A 12,782-nucleotide genomic window follows, 5' to 3' on the forward strand; every position below is an offset into this window, starting at 1 on the left:
TCGATTTCTCTATGCATATGCTTTAACGAACTGACTGCGAATCCATCTTGAAAACGAAATACGCGTACAAAATCTATTTTATTCGATTGCCATGGAAAATGAAAACGTTTTTTCCAGCACAAATTCAATAATATGACATTCGCCGCGAATCTTTGCGAATCAATCGTCATGTAGACGATCGATTTGAAGTTGCACATGAACCCAGTGAAAGCGTGCGGAATGTCTGCGCGAGCCATATGCTTTGAATCAGCTGTTATCCTCAGAGTCGTTCGATGCGCGCGCGCTTAGAACCGCTTGAAATTTCAGCGTATCACCATGGCGGCAAACAAATCCGTGATAGTCCTCGCGCCGAACGGCCGCCGACAAAATGTCAAGATTACGCTCAACACGACGATCTTGCAGGTAAATCGAGTGGCTGTCGCGCGTTCCTTATCGATGATTGACACCAATTGCGTCTATGTAAGAATAATATCGATGTGTCATGCAACACGTCGTACAAAAGGGAATATTTGCACGACATTCGCACGTGTGATTTTTCTTCCGTAGGTCCTGGAGGAAGTGTGCCGGAAACAAGGCTACAACGTTGACGATTATGATATTAAGTGAGTAGGACACTTCGGTTTGCAATATGGTATAATTTCCATTTTTAAGCCGTGTGTTACATCTTATTGTTACAGACACGTTCATCGAATATTAGACCTTAACACGACGTTCCGTTTTACCGGCCTACCGAATAATGCTCAGCTGGAAATGGTGGCCTGCACGAAAGCACGTTCCACGTCGAATGTTACAATTTGCATACAGCCGGAGGACGGAGAGAGAGTAATGCGAGAATTCTCACCTAATACAACGTTAGCTCAAGCACTGACAGACATATACCCTGATCCGGACCTTGACAGAGCAGTGTTGATCTATATGCATTGTGAGGTACATACACATATAGCATAAATTGTGAAACTAAGGGAGAATTCACACCTTGGCAAAAAGAATTGAAAGACAAAAGAGCTGATAAGAACTCACGCTGGTGGTCAAGTTGTAGTTTTCTGTCAAGGTGTGAATTCTTTATTAGCAGGAAGCAGAAGCTAATCAGAACTCATGCTGGTAGAAAAGCAGAAACTGTCCACTATTATCTGACCATCGGCGCAAGTTCTGGTTGGCTTTTGCATTTCTGTTTTTTGTCAAGGCCAAGAGGTTGTGAGAATTGATATGTTTTACAATTGTTGCACGATACAAGCGTAGAGGTCTAGCCAGGCAAACTTACATCATCAGATATTGCATGTGCACAAGGAAATTTGCCAATTATGTGTCTAATATAAGACATATTTTTACTGCACAAATCATGATTTATTAATTTCCTTGTTTATATGCGATTTGTGATTACGTAAGTTTGCCTGAATATATCTCAAAGGCAACAAAGATGCACCTCAAATTTCTTTTTTGTACAGATATGTGGAAAAGAAGCATTGGAGAAAGCGACGTTGAAGTCGCTGGGCCTAAGCAGTGGGAAGGCAATAATACGATTAATGTATCGCGATCCCGAGCAATTTAAAATTCAGGCGCACGTGTCGACGCCTTTGCTCCCAAAGCCAGTCTTGACAGTGGATACCGCATCGAGGAATAGAAATCCCCAAAGAATGCCTTCGCCCACACCACACTGTAGTAAAACAATAGATGACGTGACTTTATCGATAAATATTGTGCCAAATACAGAGAACCAGAACAAACTAGTAGAAAATGAGGCGAATATGGATGTAAGCGTAGATGAGCTGAAGATGGATACAGCAGACGAAACGAGATCGGGTGCAAGTGTAGATGAGGAAAAGATGGATGTAGAAGACGAACAGACAAGTACGAGAGATAAGAGGAAAAACCAAGAGATGAATATACCTGCGACAGAAGGAACCCATTCCGTTGCGTCCAATATAAAAGATCACGACACTGAGAGAGATCAGAATGTCACGGAGGCGTGCAAGAGAGATCAAGAAAACACATACAAAATTGAGTTTGTAAGATGTAATTGTGCATACGTGCAATCTCGTAGCAATGACGTGTTTACTTATTAACGTACATAAATCTTGTATTGTAGTTAGGGGAAAGAAACGCTTTAGTGTTCAATCAAGTTGGAACTCAGGCATTGCCGAGGGACGAATTGCCGGACAGCTTCTTCGACCTAAACTTGCACGACGCGAAGACTCTCTTACGAGACGCTAAACGTCGTAGGGAACAACTTGAATCAGCTCCGCTGCTGACGGAGGCGCAGCGTCAGTTGGACCGAGACAAACGAATTCTAGACCAATTGAACAAGTATCGACGCACCGTAATTCGCATACAGTTTCCCGATCAATTCGTTCTTCAGGGATTGTTTGGACCATTAGAGAGCATTCAAACTGTAAAAAATTTCATCATGAATTACTTGGACGATCCGAGCTGCGAATTCACAATCTGTAAGTGACAACGCGCAGTTATAACGTATCTATTTTATGGACGAAGCAAAGGAAGATATGTGTCGTTAATGAAATTTCGTCACTTTCTTGTCGACAGATACCGCTCCACCAAAGCACATTTTAAACCCTGAAGCGCGACTGATAGATGAAAATTTGATTCCCTCCGCTATCGTCTATTATTCCGGGCAATCATCGCTCAAGCCGAGTGTAAAAACAAAGTTAACGGATCCAAGAGCCGCTGGTATCGAAGCTGTGAGGTCTAGGTAAGACGTATCGATTGTAGCCTTCAATGTAGATCGATGTTATAATTTACATATTTATCTATAGAACCGACACAACGCGAAAAGAACAAGATACGACAACTAAAGACAAGGGTGGCACAATTGTTGAAAATAAAAGTGATCGCGTTACTCCAGGATCGAGTGGTGGGGAATCGTCATCATCATCATCAGTACAAAATAAAAAAGGGAAACCAAAGTGGTTCAAACTATAGGCAATCAAATAATCGATCATGTCGCTAATAGCACCAACAGAGAGACCGTAATTCTCCAAATTATAATATAAACGATGTTCTTATATGGAATTTTTATGCAGACTTGTATGCGCGCAGGCACGCATGCTTGATAGATGTGTCGTCATGCGCATCTTCAGCAAGTCTAAAATATACAAATCTATACACAACAAACGTCCAATGTGTCTCATTATTCCAATTGAAATGTACAAAGCTTTACACAAGAGGATAGTTCGATGCTTATTAAAATTAGTTATAAAAGTGGAAACAAAACTACTACATGTACAAATAGTAGAGTACTTTGTTCTCTTACCGACTAATTCTATGGCCTGCAGTAATAACATCTTATATACGTTATGTATATATGTATATATACAAGATGTGTGAGATTTGCATCTCAAAATACCAGTAAAATAGCTCGTAAAAACTAACCTCTGTATGAAAAGACGTGAACATTTCTTAGTATTTAGTTTTTCCACGAACTGTCCTGCTGCAGTGTCTTGAGACACAAATCACAGAACAAATCACCTTGTATATAATATGTATGAAAAACAGTAGTATATAGCCGAGTGATGAGAATACAATCGTGATCTCTAGAAATATGTATCGATGATACTAACCGTGTGATAAAAGTGCTTCGATCAATAACATTAAGTATATACTTTAAGTAATAAATGTAATAATATATAATTTAGATAGTAACAAGATTTTGTTTTTTTTTTTAGTCCACGATATCGGCTTTGTATAAGTCTTTTTGTAAATGGCGAATGTTTATGTATTTTGCAGAGAATGCAATGAAGCGAGAGTTGCAGTAATGTTTATGATGTTTAATCAATGTGAATTAACATTATCAATCGTCTTTATCAGAGGTGCCATTAACTTTGCAAGTCAGGCGGTACCGTCGTGGGCGATTGCAACTGCAAGTGCATGAGCCTCCGAACAGGGCCGCCGATTATATTCCCGGCCGGACCAGAGCCGCCGGCCTCGGCCTCGATACTCTCTCGCAAACTTGCCTCTACGGGATCCGCGACGTTATTATCCTCAGCCACTACGGTATTCTCCTCTTTTATCATTTGTGATTGCAGCTGCGAATCTAATAGTCGCATGTACTTGTCCATGTCCCCGCCCTTATCCTCGTCATCGCCACCGAGCGAGCCCTCCGAGCTGCCTTCAAATTCTCCTTCGCCTCCCGGAACAACCAAGTCAAGAATACCTCTCAGTGCACTGTCAAATACATCCGCGTCGAATTCTATTCGTGTACTATCTTCCGCGTCTTGCATCACATCATTTTCCACTGATTGCTCCCTGTAATAAAAAAATACTCGTCATTACTATAACAGCATTATGTATTTTTCAGCGCTACGACCTGATTCACGAGTAAATCAGGGACCAGCAGAATTGTCTTTGTCTCTGACAGAAACCGTACCCTAAGAAATGCACGCCATCGACGCCGCTGGTTTGGTTGAGAAACGACTGCACTTTCTCTCGGAGACTCAAAGATTCTTGATCTAATTTCCTGTCTTTAACGTTGCCCCATTGTTGATTTAAGTACGTTTCTAATTGCGCCGGATCTACATTCAGCCAGCTGTCACTGTTCGCAGGACTTAGAGTGGTCTCGTCTTGAGCTGTAAGTGAATATTATACAAATGTAGCAATAAATGCAAAACGCGACGTGATTTGCTACACTGATATTCAGAATGGAACAATGTAAAACGAATTACCATGCATTTCAATGTCATTGGTCTGTATATTCTCCCATGCTTCTAAGACTTTTTGAGCATCGCTTTCGTGTAAATTTGTTAGATTATCAAATAAGGTCGCATGCTTCAAGAAATACTCTTTTGCTGTGGATAGCAACTTATCACGCTCCTGGCTACCTTCCAACAGATCTCTAAAATAACCGCTTGCCTCTAAACGAGCTAGATAAGCATTGAAGGCTGGTTCGTTCAGCTTTAACTTCTCAGCGTCATCGGAAGCGTCCGGTTTCTGTTTGGTATGTTTTCTACGCTCCTCATTGGCCCGAGCTACTAACATCTCTAAACCGCATGCTACCTTAACTCCGAGAACGTGAGCATTGTATTTTGAGCAAGTCGCGGGTGGTATGTTCCAACCTGTTCTTGGATCACCGGTATAACGACAGTGCGTTGCCATCGCGTATAAACATTTGGTCATTTTGAGATTGACCATAGTTCGTTGTTCAGGGGGAAAATATCTCATGGCGCGACATACCTAAAATAATACAAACATAATGTGTAATGTAAAACTGCTTATGTGAATAATCAAGTACATTCTGTTAGAGCCTTTGCACAAGAACATCCATAATGCTTTAAGTTGTTTTATATATAGACTTTGGTTTATGATCAACACTTAATGTAACTTGAAGCGTCAGATATTTTTGTACAGAGACCCTTACCCTACGCTCCAATGGATCTGAATGACAAATGGTTCTAATTGCTGGAGCTATGAGTCTAGGCTCTAGACGAAGTATAGAGGCTGCTTTCTCTGGAAGAAATGCTCTGGTCTTGTGCTTCCTCTTCTGTATCTCGTCTGGATAAATCCTAATTCGTTTCTGCAATATAAGCTGTACTTTTTCAGACATCTTGGAGATGTATGGCTTGCCATTTATATTGTTCAGCAAATTCGGAAACGACGTTCCCCTCTCTCTGATGACGTGTATGTCACCGTCATGAATGAACACTCGATCTTGACATGTCTCAGGGCTAGCCCACAGCGGTAGAACATTAGCGGTCTCTATCAGAAGAAACTCCCCATCTGAATCCACTACTCTGGCGATCAATCCCTTGAAAACTTTGGTGAGCTTAAATATCAGGAACACTGTCAGCCACTCGTCACCTATGTCCTCGTCGAAGCGTAGACTCGCGTAAATATGGGGCAAGGTATGATAGTCTGGTGATAAAGTGGCATATCGTTAGCATTGGTCGCAGTATCTCCTGAAAATTAAAAGTATACATGAATGAAAGAACTCACCTTCTTCAACAGCTGATCCCTCGAGTATTCTGTTCAACAGCATTGCTTGCTTGGTTCTAGGACGGAAATTTAAGCTGTCACAGTGCCATATATGATCGACGATAAACAGCGCGATCTCTGCGTTGTACTTCTCGATTTCTTCACTCAGCGTCGCCTCCGTTACCGCGTCCGGGTCCGTCGTGTAGCAAAACTTGGGATACAGGAAACACTCGAGGATATCCTCCTCTTTTGCCTTATGCATGACTGCTGTGTTTGCCATTTTCTAGCGTGGTATGCACCTCGGATTAGTCAAACTCTAATAACTGTGTCCGTTATCGCACCTCTCTACATCACCGTGTTCACCAGATCAACTTTGAGCAGCACGCAAGCTTCGTGTGACGCCCGGTTTCCATGGGCGTTCTTCGTGGGTGAACGCATAGACGACAATAAGCGTGACCAAAGTTGTTTACGGGATTATCGCAAATGCGATCATAACCTATACGGTCGAGTCGAAATTGTCCAAGCAGCTTAGGCACGCGCTATAGCGCGCGATTCTAACCTAACCCAACCTTCTCGACAGTGGCTTGACTGTCACATAGTGCCTGCATTCGATGCATTCATGACAGTGCATACGATGGGGTGTGCGGAGCGCATGAGTGGAAGAACGCGTTTGAGTTTCCGCCGAAGAGAGTAAGGTACGGACTGATTCTCACTACCGATGAGGGTACCGAGCGACAAAAATTTGTCAGCTCTGAGCTGACTTGGCTTCAATTTTGCACGGTAATCGACGATAATCAGAAATATGAGATATCCATTTCTGTCAACTGACAAATTCCATTTTTAATTTGTAAGTATTTTAATTATTTGTGGGAATCTCTTTCCTTGAATCCCATTTTAGAGCTGTAAGATTACTTGCATTGTTGATTTTGTATAAGACTCATCTCAAATACTACTTCTGTTAAACTATAAAATCATGTTCATATTATGTTTGTGTTAAGAATGCCCAAAGGATACGCAGAGCAGTTATTCTGTGGGCATAGACAGGTATAATAGTAACATTTTAACATTTACCATATCTGAAATATAGCAATTCTCAAATTCAGTGTGAGGAAAGAGCTAGCAGTAATTGTAAGGCAGACAAGTTCTTAGGGGATCCTGTAAGAGTTCCACACTATATGATCCTATTGTCATACGACAGTTTGCAAGATAGCTCAGGAATTATCTTAAAAAGATATTCCAGAGCATTCAGTAATTGACCAAGTTGATGTGAGACTTGTTTCAAGGATTAAATATCCTTGGCTTTTATAATATACAAATGTAATGTATTTCTTAAAGTATTTTCTGTTTATCTGTATCTTATGTTTTTTTAAAACATCTTTGACATAAACACAATATATATGATTTTATAGTTTATCAAATAATATCTGAGGCAAGAGATTTATGAAAACACCAATAATACATGTGATCTTACAGCTCTAAAGTAAGATCTGAGGAAAAGATCTCTATAAGCAATTAAAAAAATTTACAGAAGCAATATTTAAGAAACATGGTGAATACTAAGAACTATCCAGCTGGCCGTTCATCTAGCTGTTTACGCAAATATCGACTGCTCTTCACATTTGGGGTAACTGTATTATGTGTACAGATTTATCTGGCACACACATTTTTTGGTCTGGACAATGGCAAAAGTAAATCCAGTCGGCTCTCCTCTGGAGAGGTAATTTTTGTTAAAAGTTTCATATTAAAAGCAGTATAAATCACAGAAAAATTTACTTTATAACTTCCTCTGTTTATTTGGTTCTCTTTTCAGGGTGGTTCTTCTCAACCTGAAGAGGGTGAGGGCTTGCCAAAAGGCTTACGTCAATTGAAACTTCCACCTGATAAACAGACAAGCAAACAAACAGACAAACAAACAAGCACAAATAAGCAAACTCTGCAGTTTCAAAGAAATCGCACCGCCAGAATTAAGCTAGATTATAAAACGCTAAACTTTATACCTATGTGCGAGATTACAGGCAGAGAAGCAGTGAGTGCCGTAACGCGTGCTCAGAGTCAAGCATGCAAGCAACGCATTGTCAATGTGACGTGCCTTAACCAGCAGGGTTCACTGTACCCGAAAAGAGTACAATCTTTGTGTCCTCATTCTCCAGGTTTTACAGGCATGCCGACCAGCTTAGGTTGCTTCAAAGATGATAAGGCATTGAGAATACTTTCTAGTTATTATCATATTTTCAAAGGGAACAATTCTCCGGAGCGCTGCGCTTACATGTGTCTTCAATCAGGATATCCATACGCCGGTACAGAATATTCGTTAGTATCTCTCTAAATTATATATATATATGTATATATATATTTATTTATATATATACAGGGTATTCCCAAATACAACCGACAAACTTTGAGAGATTGTTGGGAGTACCCTAAAGATCATTTCTTGTAAATGGATTTGCGGTCGAAAATAGATCGTTTTATTGCTACGGCATTAAAAAAATGAAAAAAAAGTTGTAAGGTGTAAAAAGATCTTTTACACTCTACAACTTTTGTCTGAAATAATTTTTTGTAAAAGATCTTTTTTAAAAAAAGTCGCAGGTCTCAACCGCAGGTTGCGTTCCGCCGTTTCCTAATACGTCCTTCTTTTTCTATAGTTCCTTAAGGATCATTTTTTACAAGTGGGTTTACGGTCGGAAAAGGGTCGTCTTATTACTACGTCATATGGACATATGGGCATATGGGGTGTTTGTGTCTAAAACAATTTTTTATAAAACATATTTTTTTAGATATCTCAAGGTCCCGACCTTTTTCAAACACACCATATGCTGTAGCAATAAATAACTCTTCCGACCGCAAACCTATTTGCAAAAAATGATCCTTAAGGTACTGTAGAAAGAGAAGGGCGTACTATGTAACGGCGGGATGCTACTTGTGGTCAAGACCTGCGTCTTTTTTCGTTTCGGAGATAGAAAAATATCGAAAGCGCGGTTTGCTAGGCCAGGAATCGAACCCGTAAAAGATCGTTTTACACTTTACAACTTTTTTCTAAAACAATTTTTTATAAAATTTATATTTTTTAGATATTTCGAGGTCTCGACCTTTTTCGAATACCCCGTATGCCGTAAAAATGAAACGACTCATTTCCAATCCCAAATTCATTGGCAAAAAATAATCTTTAGAATGTCCCCAATCTCTCAAAGTTTGCGGTTGTATTTGGGAACACCCTGTATATATATATTCACATCTTATTGCATCTTAAGCTGGATATTGAGCGAACGAACAACAAATGCAACCTTTTGCTTTATGAGAAAAAAATATGTACGCCTTAACGAATTCAAGCAGAATATTTTATTACATTCGGATGATTCGCTTATAATATGGCTTATCAAAGAAAATTTAAGCGCAAAGTGGACACAAGTATATTACACGTTCGCTATTTGTTCGTTGGCTAAGTGTATACCCAGCTTTAACATGCATCATAAACAAACAATTTCAGTGTGGAATGCTTCTGTGGGATGGAGGAACCTCCATTTACAAAACGTTTACCAGACTCCAGCTGCAATATGAAATGTTCCGGCAATCCAAAGCAGTCGTGCGGTGGCTATTTAACTATCAATGTATATTGGACTGGAATTCAAAGTAAGTAAGCGCACATAAATGCATGTAGATGTCAATAAGATTATCAAAGACCTTTTCTCTTCATTTAACAGAGTTTAAACCTCAAGAAGCGAAAAATTCAAGTTTAAAGAATGAATCTGAACAGCCTGCGCGAATAGCCTATCTGCTAACAGTGAATGGTAGGGCGAGCCGGCAGGTGAAACGGCTTATAAATATTTTGTATCATCCCTCACATTTATTTTATATCCACGTTGATGCAGTAAGTAACAAACATCGATAGTATACCAAGTTTGATAAAAATTTAATATATGTATTTTAATCGACTTGTATATTTCCAGAGACAGGATTACTTATATCGTGAAATGTTGAAGGTGGAAAGATCATGCAAATTGAACAATATCAAAGTAGCGAGAGGGGAGGGCTTGAGATACGCAAGTATCTGGGGCGGTGCGAGTCTTTTGACGACTCTTTTGAAGTCTGCGCAACAGATGCTCACTCATCATAATCATTGGGACTTTCTCGTGAATCTGTCGGAATCCGACTTCCCAGTGAAAAGCAACAATGAATTAACTGAATTTCTGAGCTGGAATAAGGGCATGAACTTCGTGAAATCTCACGGAAGAGAAGTTCAACGTTTCATAACGAAGCAAGGTTTAGATAAAACTTTCGTCGAGTGTGAGACGCGCATGTGGAGAGTCGGCGATCGAAAATTACCAGATGGTATGTGACCTTATATTAGCTCTTCTAGAAAACTTACAAATAGCAATATAAAAATATGGAATACCTGCAAAAAAACATTCGATATATATTCGATTGTATCATAGAAGAAAAGCTAATTTTTGTTTCTTCAAACAAATTTTTAGTTATAGAAATCTTAAAATTGATGGAATATTTTGAAATAACACTTATTGGTTATATTGATCAACTGAGACATTTTAGTAATTGAAAGAGAATATGCACGATACATATATATAGAAGTTTTAGATTTTTAAATGTTTACAAATCGTCAGAGAGCTTCCATAACTAAAAATTGCAAGAAGAGAACCTGAACCTTTTTCTCTGAAGATATTGATACAAATATATAAACTAAGTACATGTAAAACTATGATATATATTGTTTTGTACAGGTATTCAAATTGACGGTGGTAGTGATTGGATTGCTCTAAGTCGGGACTTTGTCGAGTATGTTGCCAATCCGAGTCCTGATCCAATAGTATCCAGTCTGTTAAAACTATTCAAATACACTTTGCTGCCGGCTGAATCATTCTTTCACACTGTTTTGAGAAATTCGAGATTCTGCAACACCTATATAGACAATAACTTGCACGTAACTAACTGGAAAAGAAAATTAGGATGCAAGTGCCAGTACAAGGCAGTAGTAGACTGGTGTGGGTGTAGTCCGAACGATTTCAAACTCGAGGATTTTGACCGGATACAGAACACTGCGGATCGCAATTTATTCTTCGCCCGGAAGTTCGAGCCCGTCATCGATCAGAGAATCGTGGACAAAGTAGAGGAATGGCTATATCCTGATAAAATAAACAAAAGTCGAGCTATCAAAGCCGAGGGTTATGATATGTATTGGCAAAGTCTATATAATCATGCGGATCTGAGTCCACTACCTGACGACGCGTTACTGACACTTTCGTATTCCTTGACGAGGCTGGCTTTCCAGAAACTGAAAATGAACTATAAAGATAGTCGCTTATTGGAAAACACCGCATACTTCCGAGAAAATCGGTTTGCTGGCATTTTAATTCTCGCAGAGAATAAAGATAAATCCTCTGATACATCCGCATTACCCAACGATCGTGTGAGACGCATAGAAGCTTTGGTTCATGTGCGACATAACTTCTCCACAGATGGGTATTGGTTGGGAAAAATACGGAGTCTCGCTGTCAGTACGGATTACGATCAAAAGGAGCAAACGTTCAGAAACCTGATAAGCAGTATAGGCCCGTATTCTAATCCAGTATTGGCTTATGAATTTGATAGAGACATTGCAGTACCGCAAAATATATCAATCCTATGGATTGATCCACAAGGTCGTCTGGCCGACATTAATCATATTCTCCTTGAGGAGATGACCCTGGTAATGTACACTTATATATTAGCTTTATGGGTCTAAATATTGAAATACTGTTGCAATTAATTTATGTGACTTCATTATGTATGTGTTTTCAGGTGGGACATGTTAAACCGCAGCTGAACGAACAGTTAACTGTTGGCACCTGGCGGCTATTGTTACTTGCTGACACCTTGCTGGTGACAAAATTGAATTTTTTGGTGATTCCATTGTCTTATTGGAAAACCAAGAGAATCGATCCGAAAAAGTTTAAGGAGATAATAGACGGTCCGAGCGCCGTTTACCATGTTACAGAGGAAATGAATAAAAAATGGTCGAACTTAGTAAGATCCGCAATGCGGAATGATGAGCAAAATGAACACGGCCAGAATAGGATCATTGATGTCGGCAACGACATTGATGATTACATAGACAAGTTAGTATACGAGCATTATGACATTGTCGAGATATGCGACGCCGACGACAAGAGTCGGACCAAAATGAAGCTACAAAAGTGTACCGAGATTCATTGGAGCTCTCTGAGCCCCGATTCAAAGGCTGAAACTCGTAATCTATGTCAAAACTACTAATTAATTATTTTACCAACTACGTGCCATTTTCGCCGTTTTGAAATTTATTGTATGTGTATAAAGATTACAAATGTCTTTAGATATTTTTATATCGACTAAACTGTAAATATATATATTACATATTTATAAGAAAAAGGTATTATATATACATACATATATACATATGTATACTTGCCTACATATATATAATTTATATATATATATGTGCGTAAAGATATACATAAATTTTTGGTATATGTTGTAACTAATAATTCTATCTAATATTTTCACATTAAAGATAAATATATTATATTAACATGATGGAGTATTCTTGGATTTAAAAGAAAAGTGTTTCTGCGACAATTCTGCAACTTTGTCAATATTCCAAGTATCGAAGAAAATATCTAATAGCGTGTTCGACTGGTCCTGGGTTAATCGCTCCGAGAGCGATTAATGACGTCATAAGTCTCTACTAGCCAATCATAAAGCTTATAAGTACTTGTTCGACTAATAAACGTAGACTGAATAATCCAAAGTGGGTTAACCTAGAGCCAGTCGAACATGCTATAAAATATATTCAAATCTAAAGGAATCGCAATTTTATCTTAATTTCTATG

At 39.1% G+C, this 12,782-nt stretch overlaps 3 protein-coding genes across 6 annotated transcripts; 2 read left to right on the forward strand and 1 right to left on the reverse strand.

The window, feature by feature from the left end:
* Positions 1-25: 25 nt before the first annotated feature.
* On the forward strand, positions 26-2,970 carry LOC116852794 (tether containing UBX domain for GLUT4). 2 transcript variants are annotated; one of them, XM_032833467.1, is made up of 7 exons: positions 26-459; positions 547-602; positions 678-927; positions 1,446-2,006; positions 2,087-2,444; positions 2,542-2,707; positions 2,772-2,970. In XM_032833467.1, the coding sequence occupies exons 1-7, from the start codon at positions 316-318 to the stop codon at positions 2,935-2,937; spliced, it is 1,701 nt and encodes a 566-aa protein (XP_032689358.1). In that variant the 5' UTR covers positions 26-315; the 3' UTR covers positions 2,938-2,970. The 2 variants fall into 2 exon arrangements, with proteins under 2 accessions (XP_032689358.1, XP_032689359.1); XM_032833468.1 differs by having other exon boundaries at positions 32-402.
* On the reverse strand, positions 616-6,440 carry LOC116852793 (protein ecdysoneless). Its single transcript, XM_032833466.1, has 5 exons — positions 5,944-6,440; positions 5,369-5,862; positions 4,677-5,184; positions 4,382-4,580; positions 616-4,260 (listed from the first exon to the last, which is right to left on the reverse strand). Exons 1-5 carry the CDS (start codon positions 6,200-6,202, stop codon positions 3,831-3,833), a joined length of 1,890 nt encoding a protein of 629 aa, XP_032689357.1. The 5' UTR covers positions 6,203-6,440; the 3' UTR covers positions 616-3,830.
* Positions 6,441-6,506: 66 nt separating this feature from the next.
* Positions 6,507-12,486, forward strand: LOC116852791 (xylosyltransferase oxt). 3 transcript variants are annotated; one of them, XM_032833461.1, is made up of 8 exons: positions 6,507-6,769; positions 7,396-7,639; positions 7,733-8,232; positions 9,410-9,552; positions 9,624-9,790; positions 9,870-10,251; positions 10,659-11,623; positions 11,716-12,486. In XM_032833461.1, the coding sequence occupies exons 2-8, from the start codon at positions 7,469-7,471 to the stop codon at positions 12,184-12,186; spliced, it is 2,799 nt and encodes a 932-aa protein (XP_032689352.1). In that variant the 5' UTR covers positions 6,507-6,769; positions 7,396-7,468; the 3' UTR covers positions 12,187-12,486. The 3 variants fall into 3 exon arrangements, with proteins under 3 accessions (XP_032689352.1, XP_032689351.1, XP_032689353.1); XM_032833460.1 differs by having other exon boundaries at positions 6,512-6,769; positions 7,451-7,639; XM_032833462.1 differs by lacking the exons at positions 6,507-6,769; positions 7,396-7,639 and having other exon boundaries at positions 7,797-7,948; positions 8,073-8,232.
* Positions 12,487-12,782: the final 296 nt, after the last annotated feature.

This window comes from Odontomachus brunneus, unplaced genomic scaffold (genome assembly GCF_010583005.1).
Source record: "Odontomachus brunneus isolate Ranch 3 - 2012 unplaced genomic scaffold, Obru_v1 Obru_scaffold_256, whole genome shotgun sequence".
Taxonomy (NCBI): domain Eukaryota; kingdom Metazoa; phylum Arthropoda; class Insecta; order Hymenoptera; family Formicidae; genus Odontomachus; species Odontomachus brunneus.

Excerpts from the sequence above, each read along its gene's own strand:
- LOC116852794 (XM_032833467.1), top strand. The coding sequence starts at position 316 with ATGGCGGCAAACAAATCCGTGATAGTCCTCGCGCCGAACGGCCGCCGA. Across the intron at positions 603-677 it reads GTTGACGATTATGATATTAA|ACACGTTCATCGAATATTAG; the intron begins GTGAGTAGGACA and ends TTATTGTTACAG. Across the intron at positions 2,708-2,771 it reads ATCGAAGCTGTGAGGTCTAG|AACCGACACAACGCGAAAAG; the intron begins GTAAGACGTATC and ends ATTTATCTATAG.
- LOC116852793 (XM_032833466.1), bottom strand. The coding sequence starts at position 6,202 with ATGGCAAACACAGCAGTCATGCATAAGGCAAAAGAGGAGGATATCCTC. Across the intron at positions 5,185-5,368 it reads CAGATCCATTGGAGCGTAGG|GTATGTCGCGCCATGAGATA; the intron begins GTAAGGGTCTCT and ends GTATTATTTTAG. Across the intron at positions 4,581-4,676 it reads CAATGACATTGAAATGCATG|CTCAAGACGAGACCACTCTA; the intron begins GTAATTCGTTTT and ends ATTCACTTACAG.
- LOC116852791 (XM_032833461.1), top strand. The coding sequence starts at position 7,469 with ATGGTGAATACTAAGAACTATCCAGCTGGCCGTTCATCTAGCTGTTTA. Across the intron at positions 9,791-9,869 it reads TTTATATCCACGTTGATGCA|AGACAGGATTACTTATATCG; the intron begins GTAAGTAACAAA and ends GTATATTTCCAG. Across the intron at positions 10,252-10,658 it reads CGATCGAAAATTACCAGATG|GTATTCAAATTGACGGTGGT; the intron begins GTATGTGACCTT and ends TGTTTTGTACAG.